Here is a 19886-nt window from a genome sequence, read left to right as displayed (position 1 = left end):
AACAGTTTTGTTAGCAACTAAGGGATGAGACTGCAAGTGTTTAAAACTTACGAGTTACGAAATACGAGGCTTCCACGTATATATAAAATCATTTGGAACATATGGCAGCGACTAAAATAGTAGCGACCAAAAACAATTTAACCATATTCGGTAGTCCGTTATCCACATCTTAAACCTTCTATTACAGTATATATATGATTGCTATTTGTGTCTTTTTTACAGAGGTAAGAAATCATGCATGCATATATAAGGAGGGAATGTTGATACAAACAAAATAAATTGTTACTATAGTTCATTCATTTGCGTTCATGAACGTTCGATCGACCCATGGCGTTAATCGTATTTCACGTGCATGATCCTCATAGTATTTAGTACATACTTAGCTATATGTAGGGCCACTGTTTCATCTCATTAAAAAGTAAGTAAGTATAGCCAATTAAGTTATATGAATCAGCTGCTTAGCAAGGAAACAAACGTTGAGAATCTATTGGAATATAATTGGAAAGTTTAAAACAACACAATAATATGAAAGTCTAAAGTCAACACAATAATATATATTATAGGCGGAAGATCTCAATTCATAGATTTCCAATCATGAATGTATACTTTTAATTCAAAAACTGTGAAATAAAATATCTGAAATAATAAGCAGTAATTGGGTTTTATGTAGTCGCTTTTACTGGAGAAACATAGAAACCATGCAGGTTCTAAATCTTTGCACGAATTTTGTAATCATGGACTATCACAGTTTCTTATCTTTCGGCAAGTCGACATCAATGATGTATGGCAGTATGGTACTTATATGTACCATATATGGATTGGTCAGCAGTTTTTTAGTGTATCTTAATCGTCCTTAACTGGTTATAAATTAGTTAATTACGCTGGCAACGCAACAATTACAATCCGTACAGCGTGTATAAAAACTGTAACATTTAAATTTGAAAGTAAAATTAGCCACAATTCAGATATGCATGGTCAGCAGTTCTTTTATAGTGTATTCTCTTTGTTAATTACGCTGCTCAAAATTCAAAAGAAGCAGGCGAAATATTTCTTATTTCGCTGACAACTTTCGCCTGCTGAATCAGAATCAATTGTTCATTGTACATGTACTTTGCAAACTAAAGTCTTTGCTGACCGTTTTTACTAATAATAATGATCACATTCCTGTGAAAATAAGAGAATATATCATTTTTGCCCTCTTTTCTTCTTTAGCCTGAGATTCACCTTACATTTTTACCCTTTTGGCTACTCTTTTCACTTCAAAAATTTTAACCACTTCACTCTTAGGGACGACTCCCCAAGTCAAGTAGCAATTGTTTTAAACAAGGAAATCAAAGGCCGACTACAAAAATATTTGGCTTCTTTTTTCAGTAAGGCAGCCCTGATTACTTAACCGTGCAATCAAAAGTCCGGAGCACGAACTTGCCACACATGAAACTTTTTACTACAAACCCTGGTTGTTATCGCCGCAATGTCGTTTCAATATGGCTGACATTCTATCTTAAGACTCATTTACTCGAAGAAAACCCGACTATTCATTACATCGATTAGATTTCATGCATTAAGCGCATTCCAGTGAAGAATATAATTATTTTTTCTATAAACATGCATGAATGTTGCAAATTTAACATTTCATATTTTCATATTTTCGTGCTGAAAACAAACTATTAACTATTGACTTGAAACAATTTTTAATATATAACGCCCAATAAGTTTAACTAGACTAGTATACTAGTCTGTTAGAACTGTCATAAAATTTTCCGTTCCCAGTGTGTTCATTTCATGCATCTATCCGAAGAGTGGACAAATGATGAACCATGGATACTTTTTCAAATAGACGTGTTGAGTGGTGAGCTTGATTCCTTGTTCCGCCAAGCACTTTGGTTGTGTCTTTTCGTCAAAGAAGTACTGCGAGATAAAGAAGTTTAGCATTAGACTAGAGTTTATTTTATCATTGTTCTTGGACGAGAGAAGTGCGAGATCTCATCATTATTGACATAATTTTGAAGCAATCATATATAACGATAGTATATATAATAAGAGGTAAAACAATGTACGTACTATTTTTTATTAGTTGGTAATTATGAGTACCGATGATTGTATTTTTGAGATGCTTGGGAGATGAAATGTGGCACTGCGAGGGACATGATTACGCACGAATTGCGCTGAACATTTCATGAATTTCCCGACTGATTTACGGGTTTCTAAGCGTGCGCAGATTATTACAAGGAAAATCGAGATTAAACCATCTTTAACTTGCCTTAACTTGACTTTGGCTTGGATGTTCAACACGTTTGGTTTTTTGAAGGTCGGCAATCATTGCCCAACCAAAGCCTATCAATTTCTGCTTGTTGTACAACAAGAACACTGGGAACGTATCATCGCAACTCATATCTTTGGATACATTGAACCAGTAATGTTGACCTTAATGAAACAGACGAACCGAATAATGTCAAGACACATGAACATTGCACATTGCAAATGAGTTTATATTAAAAAGGAAAGAAAATATAAAAAAGGATAGTCAGAGGTAATCGAAATTGTAATTTATTGATCCCAAAAGTGATCATGCACGATTTACATGATCAGGTGTTTCTATATCACTTCCTATTATAAACTAAAACAAACTCGGTTGTCATGTTTTAACTGCAGTGCATATGAGAAAATTTCACATGAACGCCTGAGTTATTTGACATGAATCATGTAAACATATAGCTATATAAACTTTTTCGACGTATGATGTTGTATAACATGATTTGTGGATTGTGAACTGTCATATGTCGTAGTTCTATTTTTTCTGGCTTTTCGATGGACAAGTGGACCACATGTCGCGGTCTAATATAAAATCTCCATATCAAAATTCCGTGATACCATGATTTGGTAGCACGATTTGTTTGTTCTACTATTTGTTTTTAATATTCAACGAGGTCCACCATCCTCGATTATTGCGAAACCTTCTTCTCGGTGCCATGGTATACCCGCATTACCTGCAGCTTTCTTGCATCTCTTCATTAGGATTCCGATTACGTTTAGAAAACGATATTATTAGATAAATTCAGAACAGAAACAGATATATTCAACGAGACGCGACATGGCGCCTCGCATTTTTTATCGGGGTGTTAATTACCTTTGCTGATAATTTTTGCGGTCCATCGTACTGAATGTTTGGTGAAAATATGTGTTTTAATCGGCACATGCAGGCCTCTTACACAAGCATACCAAACACTTTTCTCTCACTCGCAAAGTCAATGCGCGCATATGGTTTATTAATTTTTTGTTTAGCATTCTTACCCATCAATAAGAAACACTTTCCTTTCACCCAAGGTGTGGGGCCAAGATTACTTTCCTCGTAAGGAATACTCATCAAATCATTTGGAGTTGGTCCGGTTTGAATAAACAAATTGTCTTTGGTACGTTCTCCTTGGCAAATACGCGAGGGGTGGGTAAAGTAGGCTGTGATCACAAAAGAATCCCCTTCCTCATTCCAGTGACTTTTCTTGAAACTTTTGTGGGTTGCCAAGGATTTTGCTATCTGGAAAAGCATCAAAGTGGTTAAAGTAACACAATCTGAAATCCAACATCGTCGTAACACCCGTGTCGTGTGGGTGGTTGTTTGACGCAAGGTGGTTGTCTGACATGTACTCGGATTCATCTTTGAATGACGAGGTCAAAACTTGACCACTGAATGTCTGCACCTTGTCACACCGTCCGCAGTCCGTGGGGAGTAAACGTTGGCCCACAAATGAAAAAGTGAGCAGTAAAAAATTACGAAAGACCAAAGATTCAGCCCAATTTTTAGTAAATTGCATTGTGGTTATTTCACCTCGAACCACAATGCATTGCGTCTAGCTTAGAGAATGTCCAGTAATTGGAGCTCGCTGACGGAATTAGGGCATGAACTTATACATATATATATATATATGCTCGTGGCTCGTATATGAAATGTAAAGCACTCCAATATAATTATACAAATTGGTGCTGATTGTAACTAGTACATATATACCCTTACCCCAAACTGTATTCCTGCGAAATCTCCTTTGCTATCGTAAAGCACCATGGTTGACGTATCGCTGCCAAGGACGTAACGATTGCCACGGAAGTACGACGATACTATACAGATGGAGTAGAATTTGGGAGCGAATTTGTGCATTATTTAAACACATATAAAGTACAAACTGTAAGTATCAGATATAGATATATTTGCGGTATTGAAAGTCATTAAATGAATCTCGTGTATATTATCCCATTATGCACTGTTATATCGTATGATTTAAGTAAATATTTAACAAGACGGAAATGATTATTCGACTTTTTAGGCTATAATTCCCGCCCCGTTTCCAAAGAAAATCTCCTATAATTAGCATAATTTGGCTTAAGGGTATATGGGGAAGGATGGGGAAGGCTAGCACATGGTATACACATTGCTGTGGAGTGACACATTACAAAAAAGTTTAACTTACCATCATTACATGATGCGGTTTTCTTCCAACCTCCTTTCTCGGCATCACGCATTGTTTCAGGTAAACTACTGAATTTCCTGAAGGTCACTAAAATACAACAAATGAATTTGAGCATAAACAATTGTAACCATTGGTATCCGCAAACATTTCATTTATTCGCCACGGATTCAAAAGTTTACGCGTTCACAGGTAAAGCGGGTGCTTCGGAAAAAGTAAATTTTGTTTTGTTCCCATAAACAAGAAAGGAAAAGTTCCCTTCATTCAAGCATTCGGGCTATAACAAGACCCAAACATAAATACCCAAACATTCTGCTAAATTAGATCCATAAAAAGCAAACATTTAATTTTATGTATTTACCTTTCAAGTCTGTCCACCTTTTCCCTGGCTCTGGCAAGAGAAAATGTGATATTCTTAGTATGTCCCAGTTTCAGTGCATGATTTATTCAGACTGCAATGACTTTCACTGTAATGACTAATGGCTGTTCGCTTCCCTTTAAAGAAGTTTTTATTAGTTCGTGTGCAGACAGTGCAGTGTGTACTGCATGTAGTCAACTTAGAAAACGTAGCATTTCGAAGGAAACACCAAGAGAATATTAAAAGTTTAAAACTTTTTCGTATATTTTATTGTTTACATGATTCACCAGGGCAACTACTTTTGAGACAGTCCGGAAATCTGTTCCAACATAAAAGAATGATTCTCAAGGACATGTTACGCAAGTTATCCACTTCTGATAAAGCAATCAGCATTCAGCAGGAAGTTCAACCCCAATTTCTTCCATTAACCACAAAGCGCCCACGTTTGAAGCAAAGAAAGAAATATTCCAGTCGAGTTACGTATTGACGATACCGGCATGATCGAGCATGCATGCATGCATGGTTCCGCTTAACATTTTCATGCATGGTTCTGCCAGTCAGCCATGAAAACTAGCCTTGAGTATAAATAAAGCCAACAAGGCAAGGCTTATGAAGGTCAAGGAAAACAAACATGCGTCCGATGACAGACATGACCGCAACTGACATTCCTTTTTATTCTCTGTGGAAACCGCGTCGCTCATCGGCTCATGCAAGAAAAGACCAGCATTTTTCTAAGCATTTTCCTACAGTCATGCCTATATACGTACAGCACATGTGTTTGTCAAGATTTATTATTACAATGCGCTTTCACTCCGTAAGAAATCGAAGAAACCTCGAAGGGATCAATGGATGACTTGCGCTTTACGGCCGGACGTGCGTAACTAAATTATTTGCAATTGCACATTCCAGCGCGCAATACAGCAGTATACAAAATTTGCCAACTTCGCTTTGCTTCCTCGTAAAAGATCCGTAACATTTACATGTATAATTAAGCTAATGGTGCTTACACGTCTTACATTTGATTAACTACAGGTTACGCAATTACATGCACTTAGCCCTGCCTGCCCTGGGTAACTACATGTGCAATAAAGTACAAATTTCAGTGAACATTATCATCACTATAATATGCAGTACTAGAGTTACAGATTGTAAGTGAAATGCTGCGAGTGAATATACGTAGTGCCTTTTTCTTTCCGCAGTCATCTCTTGGGTAGTCTTCAGGATAGTAATGACCATATTGCATGCGTGTCAAAAAACTTGATCTGGAATCTTGATTATGCTTATGGGGATGAGAATCCCTCCCGAGTTGAGATCGCACAAATTTCAAATACGAAGCATTACGCATTCGCATAGGATAAAACCGCAGTACTATGAAATATACATGTACTCAAAAATCATCTTGACAAACAAAAATCTGCATGAATTAATTAGATGCATGTCAAGAATATAGGGCTGCTCGCTTCGCTCACAGTAAATACGAACTACCAATTACACTGTCCTCCATGACGTTGCTGCAATTGTAGTTAAGAGTTTAATAACTTCCCTTATATATTCAACTGGCCTCCGTTATTCAAACCCGCTAATTTTTCAGTTATCCGGTGGCAGAATTACGCGCGCAACGCGGCGCAAGATTTATTCCCTATCCGACGACTATATGCATGCTGCTATAGAGGTCGCATAAATACCTGGATTATGAACGATTTTGTTCCACAGGTTTATAAAGAACCCATCTGCAGCTGTGGTGATGAACAGGATGAAAATTATTTGTTTGATGCTCGACATTGCAAAAAATAAGAACGCGGAGTGGCGCCGAGGCAGAGTGAAAACAACGTTTGACAAGATTGACTTTTGGCGAAATTACGGACTAGGATAGCCGATATTTATAGGTTTGTATAACCATGAATATTCGATACTTCCTGTAGTTTATTAAACGAATGACGCGCAAGAAAATTCCAGAAGCGTTGACAATAAACCCGATTACGGATCCACTCAGACTTCGCATCCACGGCGGGATATCGACCGCGCGTCAAAGGATATAACACATGCGCATGCACTGCACTGAAAGTGGGCAGTGAATCTGCGATGTCGAGATATATGACTCGTTTGCTGTAAAATCTAATGGTCTGCATTATGACCCGACTAGTTTGCGGACGAAGCAAGTCTTTAATTAGAAAATCATCGCAGGTTTTTTCAAAGGTATAGCTAAAAGGAATAGATACTTCGGTCGGCTCTTTACGGTACGTACTGGAATTCTGACACGCCTAAATAATGCTAACCACGATATCTATTACCTCGCAAAAAGAATTACCAGTAAAAAAGTTGTAAAAAATTAAGGAATTTATTGATTGATTAATATTGTAGATTGTAGGCACCGTCATACATATTATCATTAATGTTCTTAAATAATTTATACATGCTAAAACGGCAATGCAAGTATTTATATACTGTGATAATAAAACTTTAATTCATTATTCAAACAATACCTTTAGATCCTGAAAATAGCCACCCATTAATGCTCACAGCAAAGGAGAGTAGAAGCAATATTCTGCAACCCATTTTCAGATAGGAATATATATATACTCATGCAGTCAAACCAACCGCGTTTACTGTGAACAGTTTAAAAAACTTTGCACAAATGAACATAGGGATGGCGTCACGGTATGCTATGTGGCCGAATAGGCCTCAGCGCAATGAATTAGGTTACTGCTGATCAAATATCATAAACAAAGACAAAGTGATTCGCTCGGCACTGTTGACTCCCGTAATAAACAGAGTTAAGTATATGATTGCTATTAATTCATGTCTTTTTTCACAAAGTTAAAAAAACAAGCATGTGGATACGATGATTAAAAAAAATGTCGACTCATGGCAGCACTCGTATTTCACGTGATCACTGACATGCACTATCACTATAATTATAGCATTTGACAATGCGCCGTTAATTTCGACTGAATTGGTTAGAAATTCATCTGAGTACACGACGGTTATTTAGGCATTATCCATTTCTATACGTGTTTATTCTCGGCGCTACCGTTTCATCTCGTTACAAAGACAGCCGGTGTATAAGTATAACCAATAAGGTGACATGAATCAGCTGGTTCGCAAGGAAACAAATGTTGAGAATCAATTTAAGTTTAATGTGAAAGTTAAAGAAAAACACGAAAAGAAACAGCTATTAATGATTATCTTAATCGGAAGATCTTAATTTTCACATTTCCAATCAAGAATGTTTACTTTCAAGTTGCCAACTGGGAATTACAATGACAATGTTGCACAGAGTACATTCGCTGCTGTAACTGTAACCTTTAAAGTCAAATTATTAGCACAATTAATTGCAGCCTGTAAAGGGCTAATTAACTATTTGGCCTGCATGCATATGGTTTTCACTTGCGACATAAACATAAGCGTATAAGCACAGAATACCTAACAGAAGTAGAACTCTATACTATTTTTTCGTAAGTGTGATTCGTCATGATTCGTCACTTAGCAAGTGCATTTTTTTGAGGTAGTCACCCCCCTGCCAATGTCCAAAATCAACCCATATTTAGTATTGGCAGGGGGGTGACTACCTCAAAAAAATGCACTTGCTAAGTGACGAATCATGACGAATCATACTTACGAAAAAAGTACAGGAGTTCTACTTCTGTTAAGTATTCTGTGGTATAAGGTAAGGCAAAGAACAATGTCCGCGCGTGCATGCATCTAAACTTTACAATAATCGTATAGAATTCCACCTTATTCTTGACATGGATATCTATAGCTAGCTTAAACTAATGATATATTTCAAATTTCACTCGGAATGAATGCATGCATGGATCCTGCATGGGCTAGCTGTTATCAAAAATACGAGGCTCGATTTTATTGGCTACGCTGAGTAAAAATCGCATACCGTAATTATTCGAATAAACGCTGCGGCGTTTATTAAATTTTTAGCAATTAAGATGCGGCGTTTATTCGAGGGCGGCGTTTATTCAAGGGAGGCGTTTATTGCAAACTCGTAACAACTCTGAATTTATTGTGTAATTTAAACGCCAATTCAACCAATACAATCAATCCCCAAAAAAACTAAGTATAAAAGTTATGTGTCTTTTCTATTTATATAACTATATATGAAAATTGAACCGTGGTTATAAATAAATACTTCGAATAAACGCCGCAATGACGAAAAGGTTGCGGCGTTTATTTGAGGGCGGCGTTTAATGATATTTTTGCTTGTACCTGCGGCGTTTATTCGAGGGCGGCGTTTATTCGAGGGAGGCGTTTATTCGAGTAATTACGGTACATGCATGCAGCTTTATTAATTAAATATGTTAACGTTTCAGAAAGGTTTCGTATGTTAACGTTTCAGTATATGGCTTCATGCATGGAAAGATATGAAGTGATCATATTGTTTACCATGCATGCAGCTAGCTATATAGATACATTTAGCATCTAAAATAGTCAAAGAAAAGGAGCAGTGGGCAGCGTCTTTGAATGTTTTCTCATGAAATGTAGCATAACAAACCGACATTTCGACAAACAAACGACGTTTCGACTGAAAGGTCTCTGGGAAAAATTCTCTAGGAGATCTGGGATGCACTATATCACTCATTTTTTCGATAAAGCCCTTTACTTAGGTTGACGTCGAGACCTCTTTTGTAAATATTCACCTGTTTCATCATTCAAACAATTCCAAGGTTTGAAAATATTCCAATGCCAGAACCAGGCTGTTGATGTACCGAACATCGACATCGTGGTGAGTATGAGGAACGATAACGACTTCATTTTCGGTAAAAAAAAATCGGTGTAAGATCTTTAAAGACGCAGAACAGAGCACAGAGTTCACTGCAGAGTTTAACTTTGAGGCACAGAGTTCACTGCGTTATGAAGTGCGAGGGCATGTTTGCAAAACTAAAGTCTACAAACTTTTTTTACCAGGAACAAATAATGGCAATGATCACATTGCTAAGAAAATAACAGATCACGATTAATTGGCCCACATCTAAGAGCGAGACAGTGGGCATGAAAATAAGCAAACTTGGCATGTTTAGATAAAGGATTGGACCAACTATGAACTAACTGTGGTGACATGACATAAGTGGTACCATTAATGGCTGATTTCCCTTCTGTTGTTTTAGATGTGCGATAACGATTAAACTGCCGTGTAGACGTTTTGCGCAGGTTATACGACCAATTTATAAAATACTGTGAATTTCGACGAGATTGAAACAAATTGATTGCCCTTAAGCCATGCATAGCAATGTATAGGAAATAATAAATTATAGTATTTGCCACGCGAGGTGGCTGATCGAAGATGCACCACGAGACACACGTTTCACTTTGATTTACGATGCATGGACACTCTCTTTTAGATATGTTTGAAAAATCAGGACAGTATTTTATCTATCTTTCTACGAGATATATTATCATATTGTATAATTAAACCCTTTCAATTTAAAATTAGCTTTAACGTTTATTGTAGTATTGTAATCTATAGTGGTATTGTAATCTATGGTAGTATTGTAATCTATAGTAGTAATCTAATCTATATATAGTATATAGTAATGTAATCTATGGTAGTAATTTGACAGCTTTGATTAATTGCTTTAAAGTATTGGCTGGGTGGGATCACGGGGTGGGATGAACACGACTGCACATGCAAGTCTTATGAGTATCAGGGGACTACATTGTATAATTAGAAAATAATCATTTCCTTTGGTTATATTGTGAGTTGTGATTTAATTTACGCAATTTCACGAAGGACTATATATAGAGCTGTCAAATTACTACCCTGACCCTGTACTTTGAATTATAGCGGCTATCATTATAGCTGAATTAGTAGGATTACCATTCGATCACTTTTTTGCCATTCATTCGTGAATGCAGGCTTATATAATATATAGGGACTATTAGCGTGCACAGGCCGTGCATTATTTAGAATTTAGAATGCTTCATTTACACCCGAATTAAAAGTAAACTTGTATGATTGTAAATCCAAGATTAAAGTCTTAAACGCTATTAAATCATCACTAATGGCTATTTCTATGCCGTTTTCTTTGACTTTCTAATTATACTTAAGATGAATTCTCAACGTTTGTTTCCTTGCAAAGCAGCTGATTCATGTCATCCTATTGGCTATACTTACACCGCCTTTGTAATGAGATGAAACAGATACGCCGCGAGAATAAACACGCAGCAATGGGTTTGCTTAAACAACCGTTGCGTTCACACGCGACTCAGATGATTTTCTCATCAATTCAGTCGAAGTAAAATCATGTTTTTAAATGCCTTAGTGATCACGTGACATAGGACTATCGCTACAGGCCGAACACGAACGAACGTAACATTTTATCTATATTTGTTCGGCTCTCGTCTCTGAAAAATAGGCGTGAATGGTAATTGCACTGTAATTATTGTTTTCCACGGGGGTATACATTGCCAGAATACCAATCACTTGGCGTTTGTTCACAACGTTTAATCAGCCGTGACATAATTAATTGCACTGAAAGCTACTATTATATATAGCTTTTGTACTACTGACATTGCTCTCTTAGCTTGCATTGCATATGTTTGAGGTTTTTGAAACAGTTCACAGTAAACCCAGTCGCTTTAATATTCTTACCTGAAGATGGGATGCAGATCACTGATTTTCCTCTCCTTTGCTGTTGGTATTAACGGCTGGCTATTTTCTCCGTCAAAAGGTATATTTTTATTTCAACAAGACGCCTGTTCTGGCGTTAACTCCGGCGCACGTGCCAGTTTTCAATATAGAGCTTCTGAACATAAACAATACAGTTCATATTCGCATTTAGATGCCTTGCGAACCTAAATGTTCGATCGCGAAATTCAGAAGCACATCGTACTTTAAAAAGTATAAAAGTTAAATCGTTCAAGAATGTAAATAAATGGTATAATACATTCGCTTTGTCTTACACTTTGCCTTTGGAATTCGCGCTTATATAGTTATATTAAATCTTCAATCCTGTGCAAACTACGACGAGTCAAAGCGCCCATACACGACCACATCATCTTGTTAAACGGCGAAATAGCAGCGATATTACTAAAATAGGACCAGAATCTACACGTATTAAATATATTCTTACCCCAATTCAGTCTAAACTTAATCGAAAAGCATGAAAAGAACGGTTTATTTGTTCCTCTTGGAGGAATTGCCGTATCATGCGAGCGAAATCGAATCGCGCATCGGAAAATTAGCCAAAGCTGTACACCACAACTCTTGGGAGATAAGACTGGGACATAGATAAATCCAATCACATACACATTTAAATACTAGAATGTTTCGCGCCATTACACACTTGCGACGACGAAAAATAATAAAAAAAAAATAAAAAAAAAAAAAAAAAAAAAAACAAAACAAAACCGAGGCGAATTTTCAACTCCGTCGCTGACGCCGGAGTAATAATGGTGAAGTTTTATTACTTGTATACTTACAATTATATTTGGATCACTTGAACATCCATGTCTACTACCCTGAATTGTGTCAGACTCAATAAAAGGAATAACAGCTCGACTCTTCAGCTTGCAAACAGTTATACTGATTTTTGGCACTTCACTCGATGCAGGAATATTCTAGTGGTTTAAAGGGTCTTAATTTCGAGTGGAATTATACACACTTCAAATTCAAGCCAGGAACAGTTGATGGAAAAATGAGTCAACTATAGGTCCTCCGGCAGGAATCGAACCTATAGGAGAACCTGCCTGGAGAACCTGCCGCAGAACCTGCATGGTTCGATTCCTGCCGGATGACCTATAGTTTACTCATTTTTTCATCAACTGTTCCTGGCTTGAATTTGAAGTGTATATAATACCACTTGCAAACAGTTATAGTTGAAATTTAGTTTGCAATAAATGATGGCAAAATTAATTCTCCATTAGAAATTCTATTTGCTCGTCTGTATTCATACAATCTTTTGCCAAATATTTAACATGTATGTGAGGAAAAATTCTGATAGAAAAAAGTTGATAATGAAAAAATTGCTCTTCGGTAAAAGGCTTTATTGTGATCATTCTTTACCTTACGAAAAGGTAATTGTGTCCATCTACATTCGAGCCAAAAGTGTCTTAGCAGTGTTGCATGCATGCATTGCAAAAACAGTAAGCAATTTAAACTGAATTATATAGTAACTGATGCAGATTCAGTTTATTGGTCTTTTATATTGGTTCAAGAACTTTGAAACATGGTTGAAATAATCAATTTTTCAGTTGTTTTCACCAAACAAATTTCAACAATAATCCCTAATATAGAGTATGTTCGCAGACCCCCGTCGCTGGGCTTTATATCATCAGTCAATTAAACGACTTGAATAATAGCCTGCCCACAGTATCCGGATTAATTTGAAAACGCGTAAATACTTATCCGTGTTTTGGCAAAAAAATCTGCGTTCCGACACGTCGTCGTAACCCCCCAACGGCTAATTAGCGAATATCAAAATAAAAAAGTATTGAAAAGTACAATATTTGACCAATATACATGAGTTCACACGAATATGAAATCATGGTGATATGATTATTTCAATAAAGGTTTTTCATAGCGGCCATCTTTGTGGTCAACTTTAAAGTTCCGCCTTTATTAATGTATGCATGTTCCTTGTCCGAAATTTGAAGTTGACCATAAAAGATGGCCGCCATGAAAAACCTCTATAGGGAATTGAGACAAACTTGTTTCTTGACTCACAATGAGTAATTATAGTATACATTGTTGTATTGAACCGTCAAGACAACATTAGATAATCTCTGGTGCATTTTCTGTTGAACAGATCCAGTAAAACCAGAATGGGACAGGTTTTCAGGTGGGTAAAACATATGTTATATGTACTATTCGTCAACATTAAGAAAAATTGGTAAGGTATATAATTCGCCACGCCGGCAATCAACTTTGAAAATTGCGTGCATTTTTTCCATTACCCTGCAGCACTAATAGTAATTTTCATAAAATTTTAGCGACATTTTTAAAATATAAAGACTTGCCAATGAATGTTGCTGATGCAAAGAAAGGCGGGTGGACTCTAACCCGCTCGTGCCAAGGTATTGTCCCAAAATATCGGGTATATTGGGGTATATCTACATGGGTATTTGCAAAAAAGGCATGGTATGTTATGCTTGGTAATGGCTTGGTAATTTGAAAACTGGAAAGATCTATATGACATTATATATCACTTGTCAAAGTTAGGTGTTCCTGGTGTTTCATTGGTCGAGAGCGAATCACGCGAGAGTGGCGAAATTTTATGATTATATACCACTTGTCAAAGTTTATGTTCGTAGCGTTTCATTGGTCGAGAGTGAATCACGCGAGAGTGACGAAATTTTGATGTCGCCAGCGCGACCCACTGCAGAACGTGTTATCGCATGGGAAATAACAACTTTAATCACGTGTGGCGCACCTGGACGTGCGACCTTTAGACTGTTTATCCATTTGAAAAAAATGTCTTTTATGAACAGATACTTCGTTGTTTACCTTGTAGTTTGGTTTTTCTTTGACAAGTGGTACATAATAAAAAACTTATTTGCCGAGAACTCAGAAAGCATTATGTTTTACTCGGCTTCTTCTTTTACTCGTACTCGGCTTCGCCTTGTGAAATATCAACAGGTCTCGGGTCCGCAAAACATGTTTCCTTCGTTCGCAGTAAATAAGTGTTAAATGTCGCCCGCGCGACCCCCTGCAGAGTGAGATAACGTGTTATCTCATGAGAAATAACAATTTTAATCACGTGCGGCGCACCTGGACGTGCGACCTTTTTTTAGACTGTTTATCCATTTGAAATTATGTGTTTTACGTTGTTTACCTTGTAGTTTGGTTTTTCTTTGACGAGTGGTATATGATAAATATAATATTTGCCTGCGAATAGGAATTTTATGTCTTTCATCTTGATTTCATTATCATAATGGGCAATTCTGCCAAAAGGGTGCAGGAAATCTGCTCTGAAGAGATAAAACTTTAGCTGTAGGCCAATAATTGAGCAGATGGAACAATTAGATCATTTTCGGGGTGTTGTCATAAGACAAACTCAAACATTTTAGTCGTTAGTCGCTAATTCAGTTGGCGAGGCAAGTATTAAACTGCCCTAAAGCAATTTCATACATCCCACCTCCTCCCATGCCTGCAGCCATTAACCTGGTTGTGATGGTAACCGGGGTTGGAGGGGGGGCGTAATCGTAAATCTTACCCTTACCTTACTGGGCAAAACAATGTTGATACATATGTGAAAGTTATATAGTTAATCAGAAAAGTTCTCACAAAAACTAGTCCGCATGCACACGAGAGTAACATGAAGAACTAACAGCCTACAGTAAGGTCTTTAGCTCAGCTGATAGCTCTCGTGTGGTGCGGGCTTTATACCTCAGGCTCAGCTACAATACCTCACGTGTGCGGCGGGCTTTAACGCTGAAGATTAATATAACACAAGCCCTCTTACTATATACGTGAATAATTTATGCTGTAATTTAGACAGGAAAGCAGTTCCATAATGTGGCGGATTTTGCGTCAAATTATAGCAAATATGTGCATAACATTTATCGTTCAAAATAAAAATATATTTTTATGCATGTGTTGAAGAAGAATGCATGTTCTACAACTTTATTACACACAGCTCTCTAGAGTTAATCGGTCGGCAATAGGCTATTAACAAAGCGTTTTAATTAAGGTGCATACTCTATAAAATTATATATAAAAATTATGAGGCTTTTTAACACGGTCTTTATTTTTACTATGTAGAAGACGCATATTTTCGCGGAAATCGTTATGTTTTGAACAACGATCATTCAGTTATGCTGTTGTTTGATTCAAAAGGTAAAATTGCTGGAATACAGAATGGGGTAAGTTAGTGTATATATGTACATTCGTTGAAAATTTATATCGTTTTAATTGCATGTTAAAAAAAATTGTCATAGCTATAAATTGTCTTTGTGTGCATCTTTACAATTCATAAACAATCTTTACAATTTTATACGGAACGAGTGGAACAAGTGGAAAACTTTATAAGTACCCAATTAGCGTTGTTGGTTAGAAGTGTGGGTTGGCTGCTAGCCACTGGTACTCAAAAGGGCGTTGTCAGCTACAATATAGTCTAGTATATATTCAGCTATATCAATCATTCGGCATGTACGGTTTATTATTGACTCTTGTGGCCGTAAATTTCGAAATCCGGCCAAGCTTGAAACATCAGAATGGTATTCAAAGACAAAGATTGAACGTCAAAACTTTCGAATATTTATTAGTGATTGCAGTCGACTCTAAATTTTTTGATGACATGCATTCGCAGTATCAAAATTCAAATTATATTCAAGCTGTGTCTTTTTTTTGTGATTTAATCAGTTTTATTTTGAACCGATTTTTCCAAGGCTCCCTGTTAATGCATATGGTTCCAAGGTTTATTCTTCTATTACTCTTGAACTGATATAGATTCAAAAGTCAAGTGCAACACAAAATTTCTACACAAAACCACACTGGGTAGAAGATGGTTCCTTGCTTGTGATCACCGCTTACTTTGTCGATCCGAAAGTGATTTGTGCCGGAGGAAGAGAAGAGTCAAAATATTTGGGGGATTCACTTTTTATTCAAAATGGAGCCAGTCCTAGCTCACTGATGGAAATTCCTTTGAAGGAAGATGTTGTCGAGAAGAAAACGAAATGGGTTAAAGGAAAATGTGTTTATGGCATGGGTATATATGCATATTCTGCCGTTTTATGCTGACTTTTTTATACTGATGTTTTGATAAATACTGCTCCATTTATACATTCATTTTGCAGATTGTAATTCAAATAGTCAATCTTTAAAATTGTTAATGGCATGCAGAATTCACATTTTTTTATGCATGCATGATCATTACAAGATCTGGGTATAGGTTTTTCAATGTTTTGTTTCGGAGTAACTACATAGGCCAAGCTTCTGCCAAGAATATTTCTTACTGGGCATTGAATGTGCGGTCTTAATTTTAACAGGGCAACATTATTGGTACGATATTTCCAACGAAATGAGCTGTGATGACTTCTTTCCCGCATTTCTCCTTTACAATGGTGGCAAGCTGAACGCATTTGGGTGGGTGACAATGGGAAATTTCAAGAGCGAACGCTATGAGCATCCTCCCTCCTGGGTTCTTGGGGTGAGTGCTGCATGAATGACTGCATGCATGATTCAACATATATAAGACGTTCTTTATCGGTACAGTTAGCTTCCTCCTATTTTGGGACAGAGCATTGTCAGACGAACAACCAATGCTATAACAAGGCTTTATAGCTAGTGTATTGATGAGCACATATCTATCGCAATATACCTGGAATATAGTCTTGGGTATATAAGCGGGATCATGTAAATTAAGAAGCCTCTAAATTTACCAAGAAGGCTTTATTTAACCTTTTAAACGCGTATTTTATCGCGGGTAGGTAGCCATAGGTATGAAATGGGAGCACCTAGATTCCACCAAGTCTACTTCATAAAATAAATGTTATTTATCATAAATATATATCACTTATTATGAATCTTTGCTATTTTACAGGGTTTTTTCCAGGATGACACAATGCCATCGTGCGTTTCTAAAATTCCCGAGTTGTCAACAATTCACATTTACTTACAACACCGTCCCTATTTTAACGTTTGTTGATTTATTTATAATTAACAATCTGCAAACACTAAATCGAAGGTATCTATCTCCTATTATTACTCTAGCTGAAAATATGAATAAATGAAATTCTCAGAAACCACATTCGTTGAATTATTAGTGCTATAAAATGTCGGTCGTCTGAATCAAATCTAAATTAATCAGGGCGCCAGGCGCCCAAAACCAAATCAGTTTAATACAAAAAAACAGCAGTAATACAAAAAAGAATAACGCTTGCAAACTGAAGTTATAAGCTATTGACAAAAATCGTGAATGACTTTGGATAAAGGCCGTAAAATTCTTGTCTAACATATGCAGCTAAATTCGTGCGCGGGTATTGTCTATGATGAGCTTCTATATACGTGATATGGGAAGTTAGGTAGAAATTTTAAGTATATATAGGTGACTGCTTTTTTAACCAAATGCACCACTGCATGCATGTCCTAACTCTGAATTTCGTTGGAATATAAACATTTTTACCATCAAGTAAAACCAATGCATAGAAATTGTTAAGGTCAATTAGCTAATACATTTCAATGCTGCATGCATCTGCATATCTTTATTCTATACGAGGAAGATAAATCGTGACCATGCGCAAAATACCTTAACTGCATGCTAATTTTCAGCATCTTTCCGAACAACTCCAGTTTTGGCTTGACCGACTTGAATGTAATTGTCAAGTAATATAAAGTCAATTAAATATACCTATTTAAAAATTTTTCTATGTGCAAATCTTGGAGCAGTTCAATAGAGGAAGATAAATCGCAATCAAGCGAAAAATGCCTTAAACGCTGCAGCTGATATTACGGAAACAATTTAATGCAAAAATTCAAGCTCTCTTTGTTTTGGCCATCCATACAAGGTAATTAAGTACTCTTCAGGAGTCATTATCAAGGCTTATGAGTTAAATGAACGAGTCGAATTATCCGCTGAAATAGTGTCATAACGCCATAACGAAGTGAAGATGTTCTTGCGGTTACTTATTTTTGTTTGCGTCTCCTTCAGCTTTTCAAAGGGCTGGCTGTTTAGCGGTCCGAATTGCGATGAGCTGAAGGACTGTGTTTCATGCGCTAGAACCGAAAGTTGGTCGGGTAAGAGATGTCGTTGGTGCTATCGTACATCGACATGTCACGCTCACGGCAGCCTGGTTAACAAATGCTCGCGAGCAGAAAATGTCGTTAAATCCGCCAACTGCGACAAGATAGTTTACGCCAGGTACGACAAAACCGTTGCTTATAAGTTGGTCTTTCTCAGTGCGTTAGCGTACTCTCCCGATGTCGCCAAGTACTTGTCTGGCGCAAGCGAAGTGAAATCATTTCATCTTGTCAAGCAAGTTATCAAGTCTTGTTCAGGAGGGGCACTTTGCTCTGGTTTCGTCGCTGTTTCGCATTCGGAAAAAGCCATCGCGATTGCATTTCGCGGGACCCAACATTTTGAGCAACTGATCACTGAAATGCGACGAGTGCTGACCGAGCCTAAACAGTCTTTACAAGCGGGCGGAAAGGTTCAAGCATATTTTAAACAAGTATTCCAGGTTGTGTGGAAAGACTTGGAAAACTATGTTTACGAACAGATAAAGAAGTATCCAAATTACAAAGTTTGGGTGACAGGACATTCTCTCGGTGGGGCGATTGCATCTCTTGCTAGTACAACGATCGCATTCGAACAAAAGACACCAAAAAACAACTTGCTTTTGTACACATTTGGTCAACCCAGAGTCGGGAACTATGATTATGCTTTCGCCCATGATTCGTTGGTTCCGCAAAGCTTCAGATTGACCCATTATCGGGACATTGCTGTCCATCTACCAACCTGCAAAACAGCACCTGGAGCTCCTTGTATTGCGTTGGGGGGCGGTCCTTATCATCACGGCAAGGAAATCTTTTATAAAAATGAAATTATGACAAAAGATTCTCCATACAAACTGTGCGACGGATTGCCATACAATGAAGATTTGGGTTGCAGCAATAATCCTTTGATATGGTCGAAATGCTTCTCTACAGAGTTGTCTAAATGTATTGACGACCACCGGTACTATTTTGGCATCCGCGTCGGTAAATGGTGGAAAAAAATGCAAATATAACTTGATATTGGGTTTAGTCTACTGCAGATGTTTGTTGAAATATATGCCATTTCAAAATGTAGTATTGTTTATTTGTAATTAATGGTTTTTGTGTTTACCCCGCACCAGGGAAGTTGGTTAGAGTTCCGCGTAGCTTTCGCTAATAACTTTTTTCTCAATGATTTAGTCAAAATTGTGACAACTCGATTGCTTTCCATACGGTACATAAAATTAGGTGATTTGTTTGGCCGATATGCCGTGCAAATTAAGCGGCGAGTTGTGTATATTGCTCTGGAATCCCGGTCCGGTAACTGAGTCAGTGCATGAAATTAGTAAAAATTAAATAATCAATGTATTTCATGTGCAAATCTCTATAATCTATATCATAGGGGAAGATAAATTGCGACCATGCGGAA

General features: G+C 37.1%; 3 protein-coding genes across 5 annotated transcripts; 2 read left to right on the top strand and 1 right to left on the bottom strand.

Moving 5' to 3' along the window:
* Nucleotides 1-1672: 1672 nt before the first annotated feature.
* LOC114523489 lies at nt 1673-9654 on the bottom strand. 3 transcript variants are annotated; one of them, XM_028544430.1, is made up of 7 exons: nt 9465-9654; nt 4819-4848; nt 4461-4547; nt 4010-4110; nt 3292-3532; nt 2261-2424; nt 1673-1908 (listed from the first exon to the last, which is right to left on the bottom strand). In XM_028544430.1, exons 1-7 carry the CDS (start codon nt 9577-9579, stop codon nt 1789-1791), a joined length of 858 nt encoding a protein of 285 aa, XP_028400231.1. In that variant the 5' UTR covers nt 9580-9654; the 3' UTR covers nt 1673-1788. The 3 variants fall into 3 exon arrangements, with proteins under 3 accessions (XP_028400231.1, XP_028400233.1, XP_028400232.1); XM_028544432.1 differs by lacking the exon at nt 9465-9654 and adding an exon at nt 7299-7436; XM_028544431.1 differs by lacking the exon at nt 9465-9654 and adding an exon at nt 6501-6675.
* Nucleotides 9655-11335: 1681 nt separating this feature from the next.
* LOC114523458 lies at nt 11336-17505 on the top strand. Its single transcript, XM_028544383.1, has 7 exons — nt 11336-11495; nt 13572-13604; nt 13756-13839; nt 15527-15627; nt 16214-16472; nt 16753-16913; nt 17307-17505. Exons 1-7 carry the CDS (start codon nt 11423-11425, stop codon nt 17409-17411), a joined length of 816 nt encoding a protein of 271 aa, XP_028400184.1. The 5' UTR covers nt 11336-11422; the 3' UTR covers nt 17412-17505.
* A 724-nt stretch (nt 17506-18229) lies between these two features.
* LOC114523429 (lipase ZK262.3-like) lies at nt 18230-19552 on the top strand. The gene has a single exon (XM_028544346.1). The coding sequence runs from the start codon at nt 18373-18375 to the stop codon at nt 19489-19491; it is 1119 nt and encodes a 372-aa protein (XP_028400147.1). The 5' UTR covers nt 18230-18372; the 3' UTR covers nt 19492-19552.
* Nucleotides 19553-19886: the final 334 nt, after the last annotated feature.

This window comes from Dendronephthya gigantea, unplaced genomic scaffold (assembly GCF_004324835.1).
Source record: "Dendronephthya gigantea isolate DGI-Jeju-01 unplaced genomic scaffold, DenGig_1.0 000027F, whole genome shotgun sequence".
In the NCBI taxonomy this organism is placed as follows: domain Eukaryota; kingdom Metazoa; phylum Cnidaria; class Anthozoa; order Malacalcyonacea; family Nephtheidae; genus Dendronephthya; species Dendronephthya gigantea.
This window is presented reverse-complemented; position numbering and strand designations above follow the sequence as displayed.